Source organism: Cornus florida, unplaced genomic scaffold (genome assembly GCF_030987335.1).
Source record: "Cornus florida cultivar Cherokee Brave unplaced genomic scaffold, ASM3098733v1 CherokeeBrave_3.0.0_Hap2_Chr06, whole genome shotgun sequence".
Lineage (NCBI taxonomy): Eukaryota > Viridiplantae > Streptophyta > Magnoliopsida > Cornales > Cornaceae > Cornus > Cornus florida.
Genome location: NW_026775576.1, coordinates 61,424,616 through 61,448,590, shown reverse-complemented (window position 1 = coordinate 61,448,590; position 23,975 = coordinate 61,424,616). Strand labels below are relative to the sequence as shown.

Below are 23,975 nucleotides of genomic sequence, written 5' to 3'. Positions count from 1 at the left end.
CAGTTCAAAACTTAAATTAAATTTTTTCAAATTTTAATTACGAAGCACAGATTCGGTGGTCCCAAACGCAACAAATTATTCTATATGTAAGGTTATGGCTTCACCGCTAAGAGCTTGGAGATGAAACTTTTTTTTTTTTTTTGGATAACCGTACCCGGGGTATCCGAGGCTTTGTCCCGAATAATCCTCGAGGATCCGGGATGTGTTAGAGTTGCACTGCACAATCAACCAGATTTGATGCCAGTTGTTGTAGCGGAAACATAAAATAAACAACATTGTTCAAGAAATAAACAAGCAATCACGAAGAAAAAAAAATCATACACAAGAACACAAGATATACGTGGTTCACCCAAATCTTAGGATTACGTTCATGGAACACACTGAACAAATTCACTATGAAGAAGATGAAGAATTACAATGAAAAATTAGCTCTCAATCTCTCTCAATTGCTCTATCTTGTATTGGCACAAATTTTTCTCTAACTCTCACACTCTCTAAAATCTTATTAGAGTTGATATTTATATAATCCCAAACTTGTCCTACAAGAACTTGCCTTTTGTAGAATCCAAAACTAATAAGGAAGTTAAATCAGATCAGAAAACTGAATTTTCCTTAAACCAATAAGGAAGTTAAACCAGATCAGGAAACTGAATTTTCCTTAAACCAATAAGGAAGTTAAACCAGATCAGGAAACTGAATTTTCCCTAAAATTCAATACTCTTGAAGTTTCCATATAATTAAATCTTCTTAAAAATAATTACCTAATCAGACTCCACAAAACCACAACAATCTCCCACTTGGAGGCTGGAGCACTTGTAAACCTATTCCATCTTTTTCTCATGCATGTATCATACATGTTGGTGCGCTTCTTTCTGTCTTCAAGCTAGAAGACCGACTAAAGTTGTGCACAGCTTCAGTTTCTCCATGGTCCCTGTATTGTTCAACATGTCAGCCGGATTCTTGATGCCAAGTATTTTCTCAAGTGTCAACACCCCATCTTTTAACAAAGATATGATAAAATGATATCGAAATCCTATATGTTTGGTTCTTGAATAAAATGCTGAATTTTTTGCCAGATGTATCGCACTCTGACTATCACCGTGCAAAACATTATTCATCTGTTCGAATCCCAACTCTATCAACAAACCTTGGAACCAAATCATCTCCTTGCTGGCCTCTATCATCGCCACATATTCTGACTCTGGAGTAGATAATGCTACAATCCTTTGTAATTGCGAAACCCAACTAACTGCAGTTGTACCCACTGTGAACACGTACCCGGTAATACTTCTTTTGTGGTTTACCTCACCAATAAAGTCTGAATCTACATAACCATGTAGCTTCATTTCGCCCCTTCTAAAACATAAGCATCTATTTGTGGTACCCCGTAGATATCTCAATATCCACTTTACTGCTTCCCAGTGTAGCTTGCCTAAATCTTTCATAAACCTGCTTACTGCTCCCACTACATATGCAATGTTTGGCCTTGTGCACACCATGGCATACATCAAACTTCCAATGGCTGAGGCATATGGAATTTTAGCCATAAAGTTTTTCTCATCCTCTATCTTGCGACACTGATCTTGAGATAATCGGAAGTGATTAGCTAAGGGAGTACTCACCGCCATAGCATTATTCATGTTGAACCTTTTAAGAACCCGTTCAACGTACTCAGCCTGAGACAACTGCAAAGTACCTTTCTGTTTGTCTCTACTAATCCTCATCCCAAGAATTTGTTTCGCTGCACCAAAATCCTTCATCTCGAATTCACTAGATAACTGCTTCTTCAATTCGCTGATTTCTTCAAAATCAAAACCTGCCACTAACATGTCATCAACATAAAGTAGAAGGATAATGAAACTTGACTTAAACCTCTTGAAGTAGCAGCAATGGTCAGCGTTGCACTTGTTATAGCCATGTTGCTTCATAAAACCATCAAACTTCTTGTACCACTGCCTCGGGGCTTGCTTCAAACCATACAAGTTTTTCTTCAACTTGCACACTAGTTTCTCTTTCCCTGTGACTGAGAAACCTTTCGGTTGTTGCATGTAAATCTCCTCTTCAAGGTCACCATGGAGGAAAGCAGTTTTGACATATAACTGCTCAAGGTGCAACCCCTCTGTTGCAACAATGCTAAGAACTGAGCGAATGGTACTCAGTTTCACAACCGAGCAAAAAATGTTTATGTAGTCAATGTCTTGCTTTTGCTGAAAGCCTTTGACCACCATCCTCATCTTGTATCTATTAAAACCACATATTCCTCTTTTACCCTGTACACCCATTTGTTGTGAAGAGCTTTCTTTCCCATGGGCAACTTGGCTAGTTCCCATGTTTTGTTGGAGATAAGAGATTTCATCTCATCTTCCATTAAAAGCGCCCACTTGCGAGCATCTTCAACCTGACATGCTTCATCATAATATTCAGGCTCACCATCATATGTGAGCAATATATAATCCAAATATTTTCTATTCGGTACATGAGGTCGCATAGACTTTTTGGGTGTAGGCATAGGAGTTGGAATCTGCGGTGAACTATACTCTGTGAGTTCTAGGCAAGAACCCTCATCTGTCTGCTCCGCGTCAATGCTCTCTGGATCATCATCCAACTCAACAAACTCAGGCTTACTCTGTACAGGACTAGTTAACTGTGCTGCATCTCTATCCTTGTAAATCACCTTCTCGTTGAAAATCACATATGTACTTCTAATAATTTTCTTATTCTGATTATCCCAGAGTCGATAACCAAACTCATCTCCACCATACCCAACGAAGATGCATTTTAGTGACTTGGGGTCGAACTTTCCCCTAGCATGGTCACTAATATGCGCATATGCAATACAACCAAAAACTTTCAACCATGAAAGATTTACCTCTTTGCCACTCCATACCTCTTTTGGTATTCGATACTCCAAAGGCACCGATGGTCCACGATTAATTAGGTAGGCTGCCGTATTGACTGCTTCTGACTAAAACTGCTTGGGTAGACCTAAATGTATGCGCATGCTTCTGACTCTCTCTGTCAATGTTCTGTTCATCCGTTCTGCCACCGCATTCTGCTGTGGGGTTCATTGCACAGTCCTTTCTAGTCTGATCCCATTATTAAAACAGAACTTCTTAAACCCAGTGTCTTCATACTCACCACCATTGTCTAACCTCAACCTCTTGATCTTCAAACCTGTCTCATTCTCCACCATGGCCTTCCACTTCTTGAACACATCAAATACCTCAGATTTATGCTTCAAAAAATAAACCCATACTTTCCTCGTGTGGTCATCAATGAAAGTCACGAAGTAATATTTTCCACCAATAGCTGAGACAGTGGCTGGCCCCCAGACATCTGTGTGAACTAGCTCAAGTTTCTCCTTTCTGAGATCTCTGCCACTCTTCTTAAAACTGACCCTCTTCTGCTTGCCCATCACGCAACTCTCACAAAAGTCAATATCAATTGTCTGTATGCCTGGTAGTTTCCCCTTTGAGTTCATAATCTTGAGCCCCCTTTCACTCATGTGACCTAGTCTCTAGTGCCAAAGGTTGTGATCTTCTCTGTTTTCTGCAACTGCTATAGACCCACAAACACTGGTAGTTGTATAGAGAGTGCCAGATTTCTTACCACGTGCAATAGTCATAACGCCTCTGAAAACTTTCCACAAGTCTTCATTGAAGGTTATAACAAAACCTTCATCTAACAATTGTCCCACCGAAATTAGATTCTTCCTTAAGTCAGGGATGTGTCTCACATCCTTTAAATTCCAAGCTGACCCATTCAACTTAATTTGCACTTCACCCTTGCCAATGACGCTACAAGGTTGATCATCACCAAGATACACCTTACCAAGGTTACCCGGTTCATAGCTATTAAATACCTCTTTGCTTGAGGTGCCATGAAATGATACGCCGGAATCTAAAACCCATGACTCCGTTTTGCTCTCCAAAGAGCATATCAATGCATCATCTAATTCTTCTGAGATAACATTTGCTTCAGTTTTTCTTTCGGTTCCTTTCTTTAGAAGTCTACAATCAACACGGTAATGTCCCTTCTTTCCATAATTCTAACACGCGACGTCACTGAGATCTACGGAATTCTTAAAATTTTGAGACTGTGTCCTTCCATTCCTTGACTTAGATCTGCCTCTGTTTTTATTACCGTTGCCCTTCTTCTTATTTGAACCATTGCCTCTACTTTCAACATTCAATGCCAAACCACTGGTGGAAACCCCTGTTGTTTGCTTTCTGATTTCTTCAGTCAGAATCATGCTCACAACTTCATGAAACTTCAACTTGGTCTTCCCTGTAGAGCTACTAATCGCTGTAACTGTGTTACTCCAACTCTCGGGTAACTGCCCTAGAATTAACAGTGCTCAGACCTCGTCTTTAACGTCGATATCAACAGACTCTAATTGTCTAACTATCTCGTTGAATGCATTTAGATACTCGTTGAACTTACCACCTTCGACTATCTTCATGTTGAACAACTTCTTGATCAAGTGCACCTTATTCGCTACAGAAGGCTGTTCATACATATTAGAAAAGGCTGCCATAAGAGACTTCGTCGTCTTCTCATTCTTGATATTGAAGGCGACTGACTTTGATAACATCAATCTGATGGTGCCAAGAGTCTTCTTATCAAGTAATTCCCAATCTGCATCCTTTGTATCATCTGGCTTCTCTCCCAAAGGTTGATACAGATTTTTCTGAAACAAGAGGTCTTCGATTTGCATCTTCCAGAAACCGAAGTTTGTGCCATCGAACTTTTAGATCATGGATGTGGATGTCTTACCTTCTAATGCCAATACTTCCACTCGAACGGACAGATCTAATCGAAAGACTTTTGGAATTTTGTCAAACACACCTTCTGTGCAATAGGTTCTCAACCAAAGGCTCTGATATCAGTTGTTAGAGTTGCACTGCACAATCAATCAGATTTGATACTAGTTGTTGTAGCAAAAATGCAAAATAAACAACATTGTTCAAAGAATAAACAAGCAATCACGAAGGAAAAAAAATCACACACAAGAACACAAAATATACATGGTTCATCCAAATCTTAGGGCTACGTCCATGGAGCACACCGAACAAATTCACTATGAAGAAGATGAAGAATTACAATGGAAAATTCTCTCTCAATTGCTCTCTCTTGTATTGGCACAAATTTATCTTTAACTCTCACACTCTCTAAAATCTTATTAGAGTTGATATTTATAGAATTCCAAACTTGTCCTACAAGAACTTGCCTTTTATAGAATCCAAAACTAATAAGGAAGTTAAATCAGATCAGAAAACTGAATTTTTCTTAAACCTATAAGGAAGTTAAACCAGATTAGGAAACTGAATTTTCCCTAAAATTCAGTACTCTTGAAGTTTTCATATAATTAAATCTTCCTAAAAATAATTACCTAATCAGACTCCACAAAACCACAACAGGATGGACGCCTCCCCACCCGGGTCAGGTAAGTTACTTAGTATGGTAGCGAAGGCATGGTCACAAGTAGTCGTAAGTTCCTAGTGGGAATCGAACTCCAAACCTAATGCTAGGAAGGCACCAAAGCCCAAGTTGAAAAAACTTCCTTCACCATCTTCTCAAACTTTTGGGGCTAGTTTGGTTCAGTTTTGAAGATTATTTCTATTAAAAATAAAAAATAAAAAATAAAAATCTTTCTTTTTGGTTGGCAATTTCGAAAACTATTTTTTATAAATTCAATTAAAAAAATTGTTTGTTTTCATAGAATTTTCTTTTATAAAGCTCTAAAAATAGTTTTCTAAGTTCTTGATAAATGTTTCAAAATTAAAACAAACATAACCTTAATTCTTCATTCAAGGATTGAAAAATAAGGGTTACATCTTTCTTGTAACCTTATTGCCTTCCTTTGACTTGAATCAAAGAGGGTTCATCTTGTAGCTCTTCTAATTATTCTCATAATCTTTTGTGAGAAATATGTAATTTTTGTGTTTGTAAATTTCATGTCCAAAACAAGTTCGATCGAATTGTATTTTTTTCACTTTAAATTGAGTCTTGATCTCGAAAGCTGGAAATTTTTGTGGGAAATTAACTTTCCAAAACCACCCAACTTTCTCACAAAATTTTCCTACATGGAGGATAGGAAATGTTTTCTTTCTTGATAAAACTATATGAAATTCCAATTATACCCCATTTTTCACTTTCTAAAATAGATTATGTTTGTGCATTATTTTTAGTAAGAATATTATAATAGTTGTCTCTCTCCATGTATTTTACAAAATTTTATTATTTAGATTCTTATATTACATTTATTATTTAAAAAATAAAAAAGTGTATTAAATATAAATTTATTTAGACCTATTGTCATATTTTATAATAAAAAAAATAGACAATTTAGGTAAATCCTAATATCTTCTATTAACTTTCATGCTATCCAAACTATGAACTAAGTTTTTCCACAAATTTCTTGAAAACATTTTATGCTAACCAAATGAATCCAAGAAAGTTTATTTATTTTTCTTTCACTTTCCAGCATTAATTTTCATCTGACTTTCACTTTTCAGCATTGATTTTCATCTAACTTTCACCTTCCTGCAATGATTTTCAGTTAATCAACGGACACTTATATAGAGGCATCACACAAGAAAGTTCTTTTTTCACCCTAATAAAAACTTCCAAACTATATTTTGTACCACTGTTGACTTACATTGCATTTGATATTTCTAAACTAAATACTTTTCTAAATAAAAGAAAACCTAAAATTATATATAAGTAACTGTAAACAAGAGATTGAGTTAAATTTTAAACCATAACAATGAGCTACAAAATGAAACACACATAATGGTGCAAATACACCATTAACTTTGATCCAAAATAAATAATTTCATTTTGATACAAAATCAAATATACTCATGAAATCATCAATTTTTGTGGGACATTTAGATACACCATTAACTTATTATGATATTTATGTTATATAGGGTCAATTGCACAAAACCCGCCTGTAATATAGGTTTTGTACACAAATAGTTCCTACTTTTTGAAAATATGCATTTCAGTCCATAAAATTCAAAAAATGTGCAAATAAGTCCCTCTGACCACTTTTTGATCAAAATTGACATAAAATAAATTTTAAAACCCTAATTTACCCTTCTCTTCCTATTATGCCCTTTTCTAAGGGACTCTCGCCTGCCACATTACTGCCACAACAATTGGTGGTGATGGATCTACCACCATATATATATAGTCACCGCACTCAAAAACCACCACCACCCCCACATCTAAAGCCGCCGCCACCACCCCCAAACCCAATAAAATAATAATAATAATAATAAAGCAACCATGAGCTTCACGCGCGGCGAAAACAGAGCTTGAGAATAAAAGGTGAGGCAAACAAGGCTTATGCCTAGCTGATTGAAATCATTTGTACGACGGGAGTCACCATGGACAAAGATGCCAACGAAGATAATGGCAATGATGGAGATGTTGACGTTGATGGTGGAGATGTAGGAAACGACGACGTTGAGGCAACGATGATGGATTGGATTTTGGGAGCGAAGAGGGACCAAAACAAGTACATGGTCGTAGCCTATGCCGAATAGCAAAGCCCTAATGGCGTTGAGGATGTGAGTAGAAGAAGAAGGAGGGGGGAAGTGGGGGAGGTGGAGGGAAATTAGGGTTTTGATGGAATGGGGTGGAGGAGGATGTGGTGGTGGTGAGGAAAATTTGGGTTTTGCAAGAGTGGAAGAGGCAATCGAGTCTGTATTCCCAAAATTATGGTTTTGCAGGGTCACGATAGAGAGAGAAAGTTTGGGAATCTTCTAAAATAGTAATTTTATCTTGCATTAGTTTTTAAATTTTTTTTAATTTTACTAATAAGAGGGTATTATAGTATTTTTATGCCATTAGGGGGTATTTGCACCAAATTAATAGTATAGGGGAGTTTTATACTACATAGAAACTTTTATATCTATAGTATAGGAGAGTTTTTTGCACTTAACCCTTATGTATCATGTATACTAACTCTCTCAATTATTGTCTTAAATTTGCACTCTTAAACAGCCTGCATGTCACAAGAACCCATGGAGTGGTGTATGTCAAAATTAATGCAATTAAGATCGTTAAATTAATTTAATATTTTTTATTTTGATTCAAAAGAACATCAAATTTAAAATTGTTGAAGGCAGCACAGTTTTAGTCAACAAATTCAAATGATTAAAATAATAATTAGCAAACCAGGGTTTGGACTTTGAGGTGATGGGATGAACCCAAGGAAGGTCAAGACTTGAGATCTGTTTGTTGAAATTGCAATGTATTGGGGAGGAGAGAGAGGGAGAGGGGCTTCTATTCTGGTGTTTTCAAGGATTGTGTCACAAGCAATCCCTTAATCCATGCTATAATGTGCTCATCTCCATGTGGGTGCATTCTATTCAATACATATAATAGCCACAATATACGCAAATTCAACACATACATACACATATATATATATATATATACACACACACACATATATTTATATATGCAAGTTTTGAGCTTCTCTATTCTCGAATTTTGGGTGCTTGTTTGTTGCTCATTCAACAGAATATCTGGTTGTCAGCTTCTTTAACTCTCTAACCTTGAAATCTGGAATTGACTCAAGGATCTATTACGCAAATTACACAAGTTTCCTCCATATCATCTCGTGATATTTTACTTTTACGGCCGAGAAGGTTGACAAATTGAGAGATGGACCGGGAGAGGCCGGAGGGTTCATTCAACAAATAATTATATAAAACTTGGCAGTATCTAGTAATTTTCAGTGCTAATAAAAAGTGATTATTTTATCTTGTTCCGTTAAGATTGTAAAATGATAAAATTAATTTTATTTTTTATTTAAAAGCGGAAAAGATATATACAGAGATATTTTAGTCATATGGAGAGTAAGCAGTGTTCCTTTTCCATTAGTGTGGCAAACTAACAAGTAAAGTGTAACTCGACGATTTTTTTAAATGTTAAGGAGTTTCATGAGGTTTAAATTGTTTAATTAGTACAAGGAGGTTATATTCATAAATTTCATAATACAGAGAGATTTTATTATTTTAAAAAAATGTTGAAATTTAATTAGGAAACAAAAATTACATAATTATATATTATATTTTAAAAATGTGAATGTAATTTTTAGCAACATTTATCATGGTATCACCAAACATGTACAAAGTGAAATTAATGATATAAACCAGTGGATGTGACTTGTAGCTTATCATCACTAGCGCAGTTTTAACGGCCAAGCCAAGTTAACCAACCTCTTGGAGTCTACCGTCTGGTGAAAATGTCTTGTACAGTCAAAAAAAATGAGTATATTTAATGTATAGAAGACGCCGAGATGGTGCTACATATGATTATGATATAATGTCTATACATATATATATATTTATATACACAAGCATATTTGGATAGTTTTGTATGCATATATGTGTTTGTGTGTGTGCATGTTTTACATATAGATAAATAAAAAATAAACTCACATTCATCTAGTGGGAAAAAAAAAATAAAAAAAGGCTCACATTCTTTGTAATTAAGAAAAAGAGAATTATATATATATATATATATATCTTTTGTGCAAATAATGCATATAGGTAATTATCAGGAGTCTTTTGAAAGCTATTGCAGACTCATTATTGTATAGCCACAAAGAAACTTTAACAGGATTTAAACCCCAAATCTTAGACTTGCTAAGTTCCAAAATCTAATGAACAAACAGCTGGACCATATCCGGGTCCGAAGTGGATTAGTCGCGTTGTTAAGGGACCTTAAAAGTTCGTGCCAACCCAAACACCCCGAATTAACTGAAAAAATAAAAAATAAAAAGAAAAGAAATAAATGGACACAATGCATTGATCCATTAGTCTAATTATCATTACCTATGGGCCCTCCTTGTTTAGGAACCCAAACCTGAGTGACCTTCGAGCCAACGGCAAGAGAGAGTTGCGTTTCTTAGTCTCCAAAACTCACCAAAATCTGTTATTTCAGGATAACTATATCAAATGACATATCACATGATTTAGCCGAGAGATCTAGAGGCTGATTTCTGAATTGAGTCAACTGAACTTCATAAATTAATGGGTGTCAAAAAAAAAAATACTCACGTTATCGAATGACAAAAAATTAGGGTTTTCATTTATGATGACAACTGGTAGAGAGAATGCGCAACAAAGATAGCTCATCTCCTTTTCTATCATCATCATTTCCATTTTAATTGGAAGAGAAAACATAGTCAAGTTCTCACAAGGAACATCCTGATAAAATTATATACATTAGACAAAAGCAACCGAAAATTTGTTTACTTTTTAACAAATATACTACAAATTTATACAGCTTTCGTAAATCAGCTCCCAAATATCCCTCAGCATTCGCCAAAAAAATTATACAAAAGTTGGAGGCTATTTGTTCCTCGGATGTTAAATGATTTCTTTTTCAAAATCACATTTACATTTGTGGCAAATTGTGTACGGTCCTCTTCCTTTGTGTACATACGCATCTCCCCTGTACCAAAAAAGAATTTGGGGGCAGTCTTGATCACTTAAATACCTTGTGCAGGTTCCATCCGGGCAGATCAAAAATTTGGACATGGATAACAGAATCGCCAATTTATCAGCCACTTGCCAAGTCATCTTCATTGTCTTCACTGTCATCACTGCATCCACAAATCAAACAAATGGCCTAAGCAACTAGCAAATGGAAGCACTCACAAAGCAATGCAAATATATTGATACAAATGAACACAAAAGCAAGATTTAAGAAAACAAACTGTGCACCCCAATATCTCAAAAGCTCCTTGTAGTCGAAAGAAAAAATTGTTAAAACCAAATATATCAGAATTTTGAATTCGGTCCAAAGAACAAGCATACACTTGGGACCAAAGATATTGTCTTGCACCATCAATGAGAATTTAATGCAACAAAAAAGGCCAAGCAATCCTATCTGTCATCTTTTAGCTAATCATAAACTGAATTGATACTTCTATACCTATCTATCAATATTGCCACCGCACTCCCTGGGAGGTGACAGTTGAGTATCACAACAGGAGCATCCATATAATAATATTTACTTGAGTTGTTAAAGGCACGCCTAGGCTCCAAAAAAGGTCTCACCCTCGTCACCTTCAACCACATACAGGCCAGTCCATCACAAGGCTCACGCAAACCCTTAGGCTCATGCTTTTTAGTAAGGCACAATGTTCAAAAAAAACACACCTCATTTTTTAATCAATCAATGGGTTAACTGCAACAAAAAAAATCCCTTCAGGATTCAGTGTAGCACATGAAACATCCAGGTAGTACGAAATGGGTATACAAGATCCTTATACTTTAACCAAAGGACCAAGTGGCCCAACGGTACCAAGGCCCAGCTTTCCAAAGGGAGGTACCTGGATTCGAGCCTCAGTGGAGACGTGTGTGAGTTTGCTTTACCTTGGAAAAAAAACATCTTTATACTTTTTATGTATATATATATATATATATATATATATATATATTACACATTGCACCCCCTCCCTAAGTCACATAAAGCAGGAGCGTGAGAGCGGTAGAATTAAGTCATAAGCAGTGAGAATTTGAGCAAGAATGCGAGTGGAGCATGAGAGCGAGAGCACGCTCTGAGCGGGAGCATGCTCTGAGCGTGAGAGTGATACCTGTCAAGAAGGATTATATGACTTAGCCCCCTCCGTCAATGTGCAGTTAGAATATAGCCGTTAAAAGGATTATGCGCCAATAACGTGACAGATTTCCTCCATAGTTTCAAAATCACCATTCAATGTGTTAAAACTGCTTCTCCCACATAATTATACACACATATATCACTTGCGTGCGTCTCACTCTTTACTATTTCTCTCTTAAATTGTGCTCTCTTTCTCTCTCTAAAACTGCTTTCTCTCACACACAAGTTTCTCTCTCTCACATCAGTTTCTCTTTTCTAGTTTCATCACTGAACTGAACAATGACTGGTATGAGCATTTGACCAAAATGAAAATTGAAGAGTAAGATTCCAGGATTTTCATAAACAATTGAATTTTAAATCTTCAAGAGTAAATTTAGTCACATATGACATATATATGCAATCGGCAAATTGATTTTCATGAGTGAATTGTGCTTCCTATGCTATCAGCAAAATGATTTCATTCTTCCAATCTCAGTGAAACATGTACCTTAATGTATTGTTGCAGGACAATTGTAGTTGGATCTGAATGTAAATGCAATATTTACATGCACCTATAAAACTGAAATTGATAACATAAAAGTTAAGTGTTTCCAAACTCAAAAATTATATCGGCAATTTGCCTAGCACTGAGACGATGGCCTTTTGCTTCAGAAGCTACCTCCCGGCAGGTACCCCACGGCAACACCGTTGCCGACTCCAACACTAACCTCCCCAATCCTAAATTCCGTTCGATCCCAAACAAGTATGATCTCTTCAACAAGAATTCACTCCCGTTGATCCTCAGATTGGTTTGGAAATAAATTCATCAAGTCTGTGGTGTCACATTCCAACCGAGCTTCAGTCAACGACTCAAGAATGGCACCATCGGCGATCACGTCGTCGAGATTTGACCGTATTCTGGCAGCCATCACTGGAATAAAAGGAGATTCCAGTCAACACACTTCTTGATGACGGACTCATCAAGCCCATATGGGGAGATCAAATTGAAGCCGTCGGTCGGATTGATTTGTGGATGACAACATTTTAAGGTTCATAGCCATTATATATATATATATATATATTTTTTAATAAGGTTCATAGACGTTCCTCTTTTGTCATGTCATTTTCCAATTTTTTATTTTTCATTTTTATTAAAGCATTAGGGCATTTTTGTCATTTTACACATCCATTAACGACACAATAACAAGCCCTTAGTTGCATTTTTCAGGCTAGGAGGGTGTTTTCGGACTACAGGGATGTGATATGCACTATATTGAATATCAAGGGGTGTTTTTTGCACTTTATTTAGTAATTTTGACAAGGGAGTTTTCTGCACTTAACCCATCAATCATTCATGTCATTCTTTGTTTTTATATGAACATGAATCTGTTTACTGTGGTCATATTTGATGGATCACATTGTGTAATCTTACGTATGTCTGACAGAATTCACGAGCTTGTGTGACTACTTACATTAAATGTGTCCCGTGCTCAACTTTTGATTTTCATCATAATATAATACCTTTTAAAATTACTCCCTCCGTCCCAAAAATCTTGTCCATCTGTCTATTTTGGGACTGTCCTAAAATACATGTCCCGTTTCAAAATTGGATGTACTTTTTTTAAATATCATTCCCAAACTATCCTTTTGACGTTGACTAGTGCACTGATTACGACATACTCTCGTCTTTTAATAAGGATAAATTTGAAAATTCACTCTTATCAACACAATAAAAAAAATATTAAAACCCCACTACCATAAAAAGTTGGATTCCCCAAACACCCCAAGAATTTTGGGACAAAGGGAGTACATGATTAGCGTGTTTTATTGTTGCACAATTATAACAAATGGTTATGGTTGATTTCATTGTTAAGTTCATTATGCAATGTGAGGCATATGCTTAGAATGATCATTGACCCATGTTATGTGTGTCAATGCATACACCTTGTTATATTAAATTAGGAATCTATTTCTTGTGACATGAACTTTATTTTTTGAACAAAATTTACCAGTTGAAAGCCCTTGGTAAAGTCCATTTGAGGTCTTTTATCACTTATTTGGCATCATGAGTGATAAAGTTATTTTGGGAAAAGAAATGATTTACTTTTGGAATATACATGTCTAAGACGGATAATTCTGAAAAAGAAGGGGTTATATCCGGGCCTCCTCTTTGCCCTGTGTCTAAAATGCAGGATCTAGATATGAGTAAAATAACAGAATATATGGGCTTCTCATTCAGATCTGTCCCACATGCTGAATTAGGATATCTTGTTAACTCATGATTTTATTGGAACATTTGACCTGCCATATAGTATCTCATCCTGTTTGACTTTTTTATCCACCTGCCAAATGGGGCCTAATAGTTCTTATTATCATATCCAAAATAAATGAGTCTGGAAAATTTTCCTTCAGTTCTAATCGACTTTATATATATATATATATATATATATATATATATATAACTTTCAAATAAAGATTTTAACACTGACCATTCTTAACAATTTGGAAGTAACAATCAAAACGGGTATGCATCGTTTGAACTGAATGTATTGCATATACAAAAAGAGATAAGAGTGATATGTAAAATTTCTCTATTGATTGGAACATGCTGTATATGATCTGTCTTGCATTATATATTGTTGACAGTTATAGTAGAAACAATAAAATATCAAAAAGCATAAGAATGAACCAGCAAAACTGAGGATAAAGAAATGCTTGATGACAAACCTTTGTTCAGGAAATTTTGAAATTCGTCTAGCATCCAGCCCTGTGATGAACTTTTGTGCAGCTAGAACATTTTCACTACCTTTAAAGCAATAACAGAAACATTTAAATTGTCGATTATCCCCAAGTTTTTAACTCAAAGGACCACAAAATAATATTATTAATAACTAAATAAATATCATTAGAATTCCAAATAACACATGTAGATTAATGTGGACGATGAAATAAAGGAGAGGTGACAAAGGAAAATTGCGGCTTTGAAATCAAGTACCCTTTGTCAATTGGAAGGTGTGCAGGGCACATCTTTCTGCAGCTAGTCTCACAGGGGTATTTCCATCCTTTAAACATTCAGCAAGTGCAGGGCCGAATACTGTAGCATGGATTGCAATGGCCATAGGATTAGCCTGCCAACATTTTTTCACCATTTTAGTTACCTTGAAAACCTTTAATGAGAATTGAGATTCGAAAAATACAAAGGTGCTAATGGTCGAATATATACTTTTGCAACAGTTTTCAATGCTGACAATGCCCTTCTTCTGACTTCACTGGAGTCATCCTGCATAGCTGACACCATGGATGCAAGAATTTCTAGGTGTGAAGTAGTGTTTAAAGGATCACTCTGAGTTAGATGAAGTAGAAGCCTTCCCAATGCCTTTGTTGATGTTTCACGAATGGGAAACTATAAGAGAAAGAATGTGTCAGAAATCAGTCCAAAGTAGAACAGTGAAACGTAAACCTCGAGGAATATATTACCTTCTCATCTTCTAACGTATGTTTAAGGCAGTCTGCAATATTTGGGAACATTGGAGACATGCGACTCGAGGAAGTATTTTGCCTTAGTATGAATGAGATTGCAAGTACTGAGCCATGCCTAGTGTGCCAGCTAGGAGATGAGGCCGAATTCAAGAGTTCCTCTAGCAGGTCAGAAAGCTGACCATCTTCCATGTACTGCAATATTATTGTTGGAAAATTAGGTTGGTAAAATTAATGCCAAATCACAACTCTAATTGAAGAGAGAAGCAAACAGGAAATCAATCTCAGATATAAACTGAAAGCAACATGTCGTACAAATGAGATAAATCTAATAATCTAAACAACAAGCCTTTCTGTTAACAACTAATTCACTAGCAACAGTTGAGAATACAACACACTTCAGATCTCTAGAGTTTATAACTTTACCGAAGTCGAATAATTTGACGAAGTTCTCAGCACTTATTGTTAAACTAGATATTACATACAAACATACTTGAGGAAAATGAAGGGAGATCAATTGTATATCTACACCAACCTGCGATATAATGCCCAACATGCTTGCGGCAGAACTTCGTATTTGGTCATCATCATCATAAATAAACTCCTTGAGGAGAGCATAGACTCGGGTTCTAACAGCAGCACTCACACTCTTCCCAGCATGCTTGAGGACACCTTTTAAAGCAGTCAAAATGGCCTCCCGGACACCACCATCCGATGCCTAAAAAATCATTATTTAGAAGTGTTACATTATTTTATTAACAATCAAATGGCAACCAGAAAACAAAATAACAAGCATCACCTGCAAACTGGTTAGAAGATCGCCAACTAAAGGATCAACTCTAGTACTGAGTGCACTAAGCTTCCCAAGTGCGAGGGCAGCGCTTGAACGCACAGTCCTGTATTAATGGGCTCTCACATAAGCATGAGATTAGGAGCATGCAAGCTATATGATATTAATATTACATGACAACAACAAAAGTTTTTAAGAGTACTATAAGATTCATATAAGAACTACAATGTTTGAAGATGTCAATACTTCGTATAATTAGGGTTGCAAATGAAACAGCTCAGGATTGACACTGTGTAAAGCTCGGTCCGAACTCATTCATTAAGTAAACGGCCAAAGCTCAAACTTGATTTTTCAGCTGATTTAGAAAAAGGAACCGATCCTGAACATAGTTAGGTTTGGCTCGTGTATGTGTTCATTGAACATGAGCAAGTGAACACGGTCATAAATATAATGTAGGCTTGTGAACACGGGGCTTGTGTAGGACGTGTATGTTCATGAAGGAGCCAAAGTAATCTCAAGCACGAGCACAAACGCGATAAGTTCATGAACAAGCTAAAGTTAATCTTGCGGACGAGCTCGAACGGAGCCCAAACATGAATATGATATCGAGGTTGGTTGCTTTTAATAAATGTAGCTGAGCAAAACTGAACCCAAACTTAGTAATGATGAGCTGAGCCCGAGTTCAGCTTTTTGAGCTTGTCACCATCTCGGGCCAAGCCCGAGCTGAATCCACAAATGAACGAACCAAGCCTAAACAGACTGAAGCTCAGGTTGGCTGTCGTCTCAGTTCATTTGCAGCCCTACATATAATTGGGGAACAAAAAAAACATAAACAATGATATTCTGAACAAACCTTGTGTTATCCTGTAGGCACTTGATAAACGTTGTTTGAAGCTGTGGGAGAAAAGGTTTAAGGGCTATACCGCCCTTTCTTATTATGATGCACAAAGTTGACAGAATGGCACTCTTCACTTGCCAAGGGAACCGATCACCTATAATTCGAATCAGAGGCCTGAAAGCACGCAGCACATAATGACAAAAGTTACAATGGAAAAGTTTAAAAAACACATTCCAACATTTAAAGAGAATATAGTGAAGGAAAATATATAAACTGGCCGATTGTTTTTTGTTACCGACTAATGCGGCAATCATTGAGATAAACACCCTAAGAGGAGAGAGATTCTATTCTTATCTAATACTGACAAGAGTCCTTGTTGGACACTACTAATTGGATTCGCACAAAAAAACCACTGGTTGTTTAGTGAATAGTATTATTCTGATTGCAGCAATCTTCAGTGACTATGGGTTGACAGAATATCTTACAGCATTTGAAGCCACAAAGGAAAAATTAGAGGATAATTCCAGACACCGGTCACAGACTATATTTACACTCCTATCTGGAATTATAAAATTTAAAAATAATTTAACAAAATGTCTGAAAAGGAATTTATGTTTTACGGTCAACTGGTTTTGGGCCTTGTACAATTATATAATTATCAATCTTGAAAATTGTTCAATGTCGTCGGATCATAGCACAATGCTAGCCTCGCTGTGCCAGTTTACTGCATCCCATAGCCATTATTTAGTGTGACATACTATGTTAGTGAAGATTGATGATCATACTGAAGATGGCAAGGGGTTTTACTACCATTAAAAGTAAAAATATGAAAGCTGATAGTTTTATTCTTATAAAATTGATTATGAAAATTTAAACAAATATCATGTCCCAGATCCCAAAAGGGAAAGGGCAAAAAAGGCCCTACTATTTTGCCAGGCCAGTATAGATATATATGGGATGGAAGGAAAAGCAAAAGTGCAGTTTAACTGGTTGGGCAGTAAAGAAAAGTAATAACTACCAGAGGCAGCACATCTAATCAATAAGATCAGAACATAAATGAATTAAACAATGATTCTTAATACTGAAATTAAAACTCACCCTTTTACGCTTCAACTTTCTAAGCATCTAACGAACAACTAATGATTCATGGTACATACCCTGTAATTGGGATAACAAACTCCTTTAGCGTTTGTTCGCTTGTAACTTCAATCAACTCCCCAAGACCCTGAGCTGCCTGCTCTCTTAGTTCTGCTGACCCACTTATCAGACCCTAGAGGTGTGAAAAAGAAAAATCAGAATCTGAACTCCGTTGCTGAAGTGATGTAGGTAATGCCTCAAATAGAACAGAGGCCATAACAATGCTTCTAAATAATTCAATATCATTTCTCTACGATATAATGAAGGACAAAAAATTTCATATGAGGAGGTTTTAAATTCTTCAAAGCAGCAAATAAATTAAGCATAGGCAGGAAGAATATCCCCAGCTATGGAGTTTCCGGCCATTCCAAGTTACTAGTAGCCAGGATAGCTCACCTTGGAAAACTTAAAAATAGTAGTCTGGGCAATTGAAATTGTTATTTTTATTTATTTATTTATATTTTTTTCTTTTTGGTGCTTTTTTCATTTATCTGAATCTAACAAATCAAATTAAGGAAAAAATTAATGCTTCCATGGACAGGGAGGAACACAAACCAAAACAAATCCTAACATAGGTTACTAGTGTAAAAAAATAATGATAACAAAATAAAATAAAAAAGAAAGATTCCCATAGATGCACTTATACAGAAGTTAAAACAACAATACAGATTCCCATTATTACATTTTGTACAAAATTTTAATGGAAGCAATCAACAACTGGAAGAAGGGTCTAAGTAGTGAAGGCAGCTATTACAGTAACAGTTGCAGCGTAAAGGAGGGAGGATGTTATTGAGATTACAAAAAGGACATTGCCAGCGGAGCCATTAATTTAAATCATCTTCAACAAACTCTCATTAAGAAATTCTGATACACACGTAAAAAACCCAGAATGCCAATATTGGATCTATATCAAATTACTAATGAATTTTGTTGAGCTTTTTAAAGATGATTTAACATGGGAAACGAAATTTACATTGGATTTTGTATCACTCTTAGCAATAGACCAAAAAAACACTAAAATATGAAAAGAACTTCTTGACTCAATAAAACATATTTAAACAACATTATAATCTAAACATCACATATACAAATGATCAAAGTGGGTCCAACCAACTGAAAACAAAAGTAACTATTAATTTTATACAATCTATACTTGTCAAAAAAACAAACAAACACACACACACACACACAAAAAAAAAAAAAAAACCAACCCAATAACAATTTATCTAGTCTAATGTCAAACAAAACCTAAAAATAAAAAATAAATAAACAAATAATTAAAAATTTTGAAAAATAGAACTTCCCAGTTGAATATAATATAAGAAGCTTTGATTAAATATCTAAGCTAGATCTCGTATGTATGAACATAAAAGTTAAGTCAGCAGATTTAGGAGACATGTTAATTTGAGCGCTTTTTATGATATCTTTACTTGTAAAAAAAAAAAAAAAATTTAAAAATCATAATAACATTTGGCCTTTATAAACTCAGCGACGAAACTGGATTTCACAACCATGAATCATATTAAAAACCAGTATAATAGGCATAAAAGGAAGGCTACCCATCTTAGTGATTATGTAACGGCCATTACAACCCTTAATAGCCATTACTTGATACTACTAAGATTAGTGCATGTGCCTTAACTGCAACACATCTGTTTAAAAATTAAAGCATCAAATAAAGGAAAGAGTTACTAAACTAAAAGATCATTGTTGTAATTTGAATTCTATTAGCACAAACAAATCTTTAATTACAGGTTTCCAAACAACAGACAGTGGAATCAACCCAAAGCAAATGATGACAAAAATTCTTGTATATAAGCATAATAACAGAAGTCCTTATACAAATAAAATATTATACTGGCTGACAATCCCCAAGATCGTTGGGGTATGCTCATTTGTAACAATCTAACGAACATTGTGTATCATACAAATGACAACAACCACAGGATTTGATGACAGTTTCACAAATAGTTCATAGCCCTCTAAAGGATAAAATCTACATATAATATAGATAATTAGATATGTATACAAACACAATGAAATCCATGTGCCATAAAAGAACAGAGGCAAATTTACAGAAGCTATCACTATAAAACCCGTGCCTCCATATATTATGCTCCTTCCAAAAAAACTTAGGTAAACCCAATTTCCATGATTGCATTCAAGATATCAAAACAAACTTAGAAATCAAAACCAATTCTTAAGCTTGCATTGAATTTATTGCCTGTAATCAGAAAGAGCAAAAGGAAACATATAGGAAACTAAATTTCAAATGTCAGAAGCAATTTGCCAAAACAAACATTTATTTCGCTATGTATTGGGGTAAAATTAGTATCCTTTGTGGAAGCAGCAAAATACCTAGCCACCTGCATGTAAAGCATTATAGCAATACATACATAAGGTTGTGACAACAAATAGAATACCTCTTGAACCAGTACATATATGGCAGCTAAATAAACTGGAACAAAGAAAAAAAAAAAATCATTTTCTTTTTTTTATTTACATTCCAATGGGCTATGGAAAATTAATGACTCATCCACATCATCATAATGATATGAGTTAAATATGTACAGAGTCAAAGAGTTTGACCAGGTCAAAGGTAATTGTCCTTAGCAACTATAAACAGAACAAAAAACGAAACAAAATGGTATGAGTTAGATATTTACATATATTAAATCCGTCTGACCAAAGAAAGTTATTTGTCCCTAGCTCCATAAAAAGCGTAAGAGGGTGTTTATGGGGGCCAAAGTCGTATGATGAAACCACACAACAAAATGAATGAACAATATCAAAAGTCCAGAAACAGCAACACAAAAATATAAGCAGCAGACATAAAACATATAACAACAAAAGTAGGTTGACTCTAGGGAGAATACAAAAAACTTTTGGTCGAACTAGAAATTCTACTTTCAAATATGTGAGAACAATAAGTTAACTGGTGATCTTGTACCACGTTTATCATCCTAAAAACGGCTGTTACCCCTCTTATGCATGACGATTGATGGTATCAAGTTATAGGTCGAGCACTTATAAGTGGACGTATGAGGACTCTTATGCCTTAAGAGTTACTTTGATCACTTACAAAATCCATCTTTATTATTTTTTGGGTTTAGATTCTATAAAGTAAGCTAACTATGTTTATCGTTAAGGAAACTAGTTGCTACACTGCTTTTTATTCTGAAATACTTCCACAACATAGGTCCATATTGCAAACCATGTATCACTATTTACAATTTTGTTTGACAAACTGTAAGACATTCTTTTTTCCATCTATTGGATTAAAAGAAGTAAACTTTTTCATCCAAAAGCAATGAAATAAAAATATGATGCATCAAGAAATAGGTTAATATTCACCATAACAGCTATCAATATTGTATACCATAATTATGCAGTTGCAAGAATGTAAAAGTTGGAATACCTGGAGGAAGATAGGAAGCAATGGCTGAAGAGCTTTAGGAAGACAGAACCCAGGTATTACAACTGGCCCTCCCTGCAAGTTCATAAAATGTGTTTAAATGAATGAGATTCCACATAAAGTTATAACCAATTTGATTATCATGATCCACAATACCATTCATATGTTATCATCATCTAAATTGCAAAGAAGGCACCCATTTACCTTCTTTTTCCTACGCTCTTTATCTCTGGATGTTGATACAGCATCACGAACTAACTTTATATATGAAGGTAGAACTTCCTTGGGAATTGAACTAATCACCCTAGACAAAGCTTCCCAGGCAACCTGTGACAAATATGATAAGATACAACATGCAAAGTGGAGGGAATGCAACCATGTGTTACCCATAGGATATTACCGCAACTGTAGCAGAATCCGAATCGCTAAGCAAAATAATCAGTGTAGATATCATGTTTGGAGCTTCATCAACCAAATACAATTTGCTGTTTTTGAAGAAGTATCCCATCAAATATGAAGAACTTCTTCTAATTATAGCCTGGAACCAAAAAGGTCAACTGAGAGAGAGAGAGAGAGAACGGGAGAGAGAGAGAGGGAGAGAGAGAGGCAATAGATGGTAAATAATCAACCAAAAATTTACCTGGTTATCATTAACACCTTTAAGAAGCTCTGATATTAATGATTCAATGCCTTCCTCATCAATAACCAAGACAACAGTTTCTGCAGCCTTCTTCGCCAAATTTTGAATAGCCTAATTTTTCAACCAGCAGCAAATGATTGAGAATAATTAACATACAGAAAGAAATTTTATGAAGTAATAAGGTAAAATCCAAAATCAAAGAAAGGAAAAAATTAAGTAGAGGACCTAGAAAAAAAAATTACACACACACACATACACATATAAGTTCACTTGCAAGCCAAAAGAAGCAAGAGGCATAAAAAAAATACAAAAATAACATGCAGCAAGTAGCATACCATGTCATCATCACCCATTCCAGAGAGTAACGCAGGAAGAACAGTACAAAGGTGGAAGTCAAGACCAGGTCCAGCAACTTCTGCTAGAGCTCCCAGAGCATGTGCATTGAAGGCACTGAAGGCAAGGCATTATCCAAAGGTTTCACTAGAGAGGCAATAACTCAAATTGCACTAAGAGATAATAAGAAAAGGGATATATATACGTACGAAAGGGGTAGATGGACCAGCTTGGGCAAAATATGAGGCAAAACAGCAGTAGTCCTGACACTAAATTTAAGGAATAAAGAATTACGCATTCGTCAGGACAGAGTTGAAAAACATCTAACAAGCTGGTAGTTTTTTGCAAGACATAGAAATATCGTACCTTAAGATTTGTTTGAGGCCATCAAGAGCAGTTTCTGAGGTTAAATCATCTTCCAAAGCATGTAGAAGAGTAGGGACAATTTCATCAACTGCTTGCATTCCAGCACTCTATAATATGACAATTTAATGTTCATTTATGCTTACAGTTCACAATGTTAGAGATAAGTCACAATATGAAAACAAGCTTACAAGACGCTAGAAAAGAGCACCTTGTAAAGTGTGCTGAATGCTAAACCTGCAGACTCACGAACTTCAGGCGTGCTGTTAAAAAACAGAATCCCATGAAACAAAGCCATAAAAAGAAATATTAAAGTCTATATAGTAGAATTATTTGTATTTGCAGACACAGCAAATAATGGACAAACCTATCACAAAGGGCAGTCCGGATAGTAGGGATAAGCTCGTCCATAAAACTCAATAGCTGACTCTTACCAGCACTGGCCATCACTTCACTCAGACCAATGCATACTCCCTGTCAGTCAAGAGGATATTTGAGTAAAAAAATTTGAAAACAATAATACTGATGAAAAAATTGTAGAAGGGAAACATCCTAGTCCAGAAGCTTCTCTGAGCCAACAACGGCTAACCTTTCTCCATGGGGACGAAAAAAGAAAAGAAAAAACAAAAACAAAACAAAACAAAAATGAAATGAAAAACATAACCAACCCAAGACTAACAAGAAGATAACAAGACAAACATAACCTTCTGCATCATCTTTTCTCAAAGTGGCTTAGGTCAAACTTGAACCAGTTTCCATACACTTGTCAGCGCAAGATATTACCATTGGACCAAGCAATGACAAAAAGAAAAACTGCATATAACTAATGCATCAGAGGATATTACCTAGCCTCAAACCAATGATTTTTCTCTCCGAAGTAACCCATTAGAATTATCAACAACGAAATGTAGAGGCATGGAATAGAACATGAAATCTAATAATTAAAATGAAATCATATGACGTACATGGTTGTGATACTTGAGCTTTAAGAGTTACCCTTCCAAGTTCCAAAAAGATAGGGCAATAAAGTGAGATGCGCCACAAAAGACCAACATAAAAGATGAAGTCGCGAGAGATTCCCATTCAAAGATGACATGTATTAATGGAGCCATGAGTATAATATATACCACATCTTCTCAATTTCCACAACGCAATATTTACCCTGCACATCTGATCCTATGCAAAAACTTATTTTTTATAATATTTATACACCTAAGCTTCCAATATAATTTTCACTCAACAACTTTAAAAAAATAACTTTACTACCTTTCTCCAATTTCATTGTCATTCACTCAAACCCTTGTGTCCTCACCCTTGATACAATCATATAACCATCTCTAGTTCTACCCTA

The 23,975-nt window shown here is 35.5% G+C and overlaps 1 protein-coding gene across 3 annotated transcripts in view; it reads right to left on the bottom strand.

Moving 5' to 3' along the window:
* Window positions 1-10,233: 10,233 nt before the first annotated feature.
* Window positions 10,234-23,975, bottom strand: part of LOC132311676 (protein ILITYHIA) — a 64,927-nt gene continuing 51,185 nt past the window's right edge. For all 3 annotated transcript variants that reach the window (XM_059809708.1, XM_059809709.1, XM_059809710.1), the window contains 18 exons: window positions 22,992-23,098; window positions 22,836-22,887; window positions 22,628-22,734; window positions 22,471-22,530; window positions 22,264-22,378; window positions 21,929-22,039; window positions 21,689-21,826; window positions 21,493-21,615; window positions 21,292-21,363; window positions 17,894-18,006; window positions 16,752-16,910; window positions 15,908-16,004; window positions 15,644-15,826; window positions 15,109-15,303; window positions 14,855-15,034; window positions 14,627-14,759; window positions 14,359-14,437; window positions 10,234-10,630 (listed from right to left, as the gene is read on the bottom strand). In XM_059809708.1, the coding sequence (XP_059665691.1) occupies window positions 10,588-10,630; window positions 14,359-14,437; window positions 14,627-14,759; window positions 14,855-15,034; window positions 15,109-15,303; window positions 15,644-15,826; window positions 15,908-16,004; window positions 16,752-16,910; window positions 17,894-18,006; window positions 21,292-21,363; window positions 21,493-21,615; window positions 21,689-21,826; window positions 21,929-22,039; window positions 22,264-22,378; window positions 22,471-22,530; window positions 22,628-22,734; window positions 22,836-22,887; window positions 22,992-23,098 (2,067 nt within the window). In that variant the 3' untranslated portion in view covers window positions 10,234-10,587. The remainder of the gene's footprint in view (window positions 10,631-14,358; window positions 14,438-14,626; window positions 14,760-14,854; window positions 15,035-15,108; window positions 15,304-15,643; window positions 15,827-15,907; window positions 16,005-16,751; window positions 16,911-17,893; window positions 18,007-21,291; window positions 21,364-21,492; window positions 21,616-21,688; window positions 21,827-21,928; window positions 22,040-22,263; window positions 22,379-22,470; window positions 22,531-22,627; window positions 22,735-22,835; window positions 22,888-22,991; window positions 23,099-23,975) is intronic.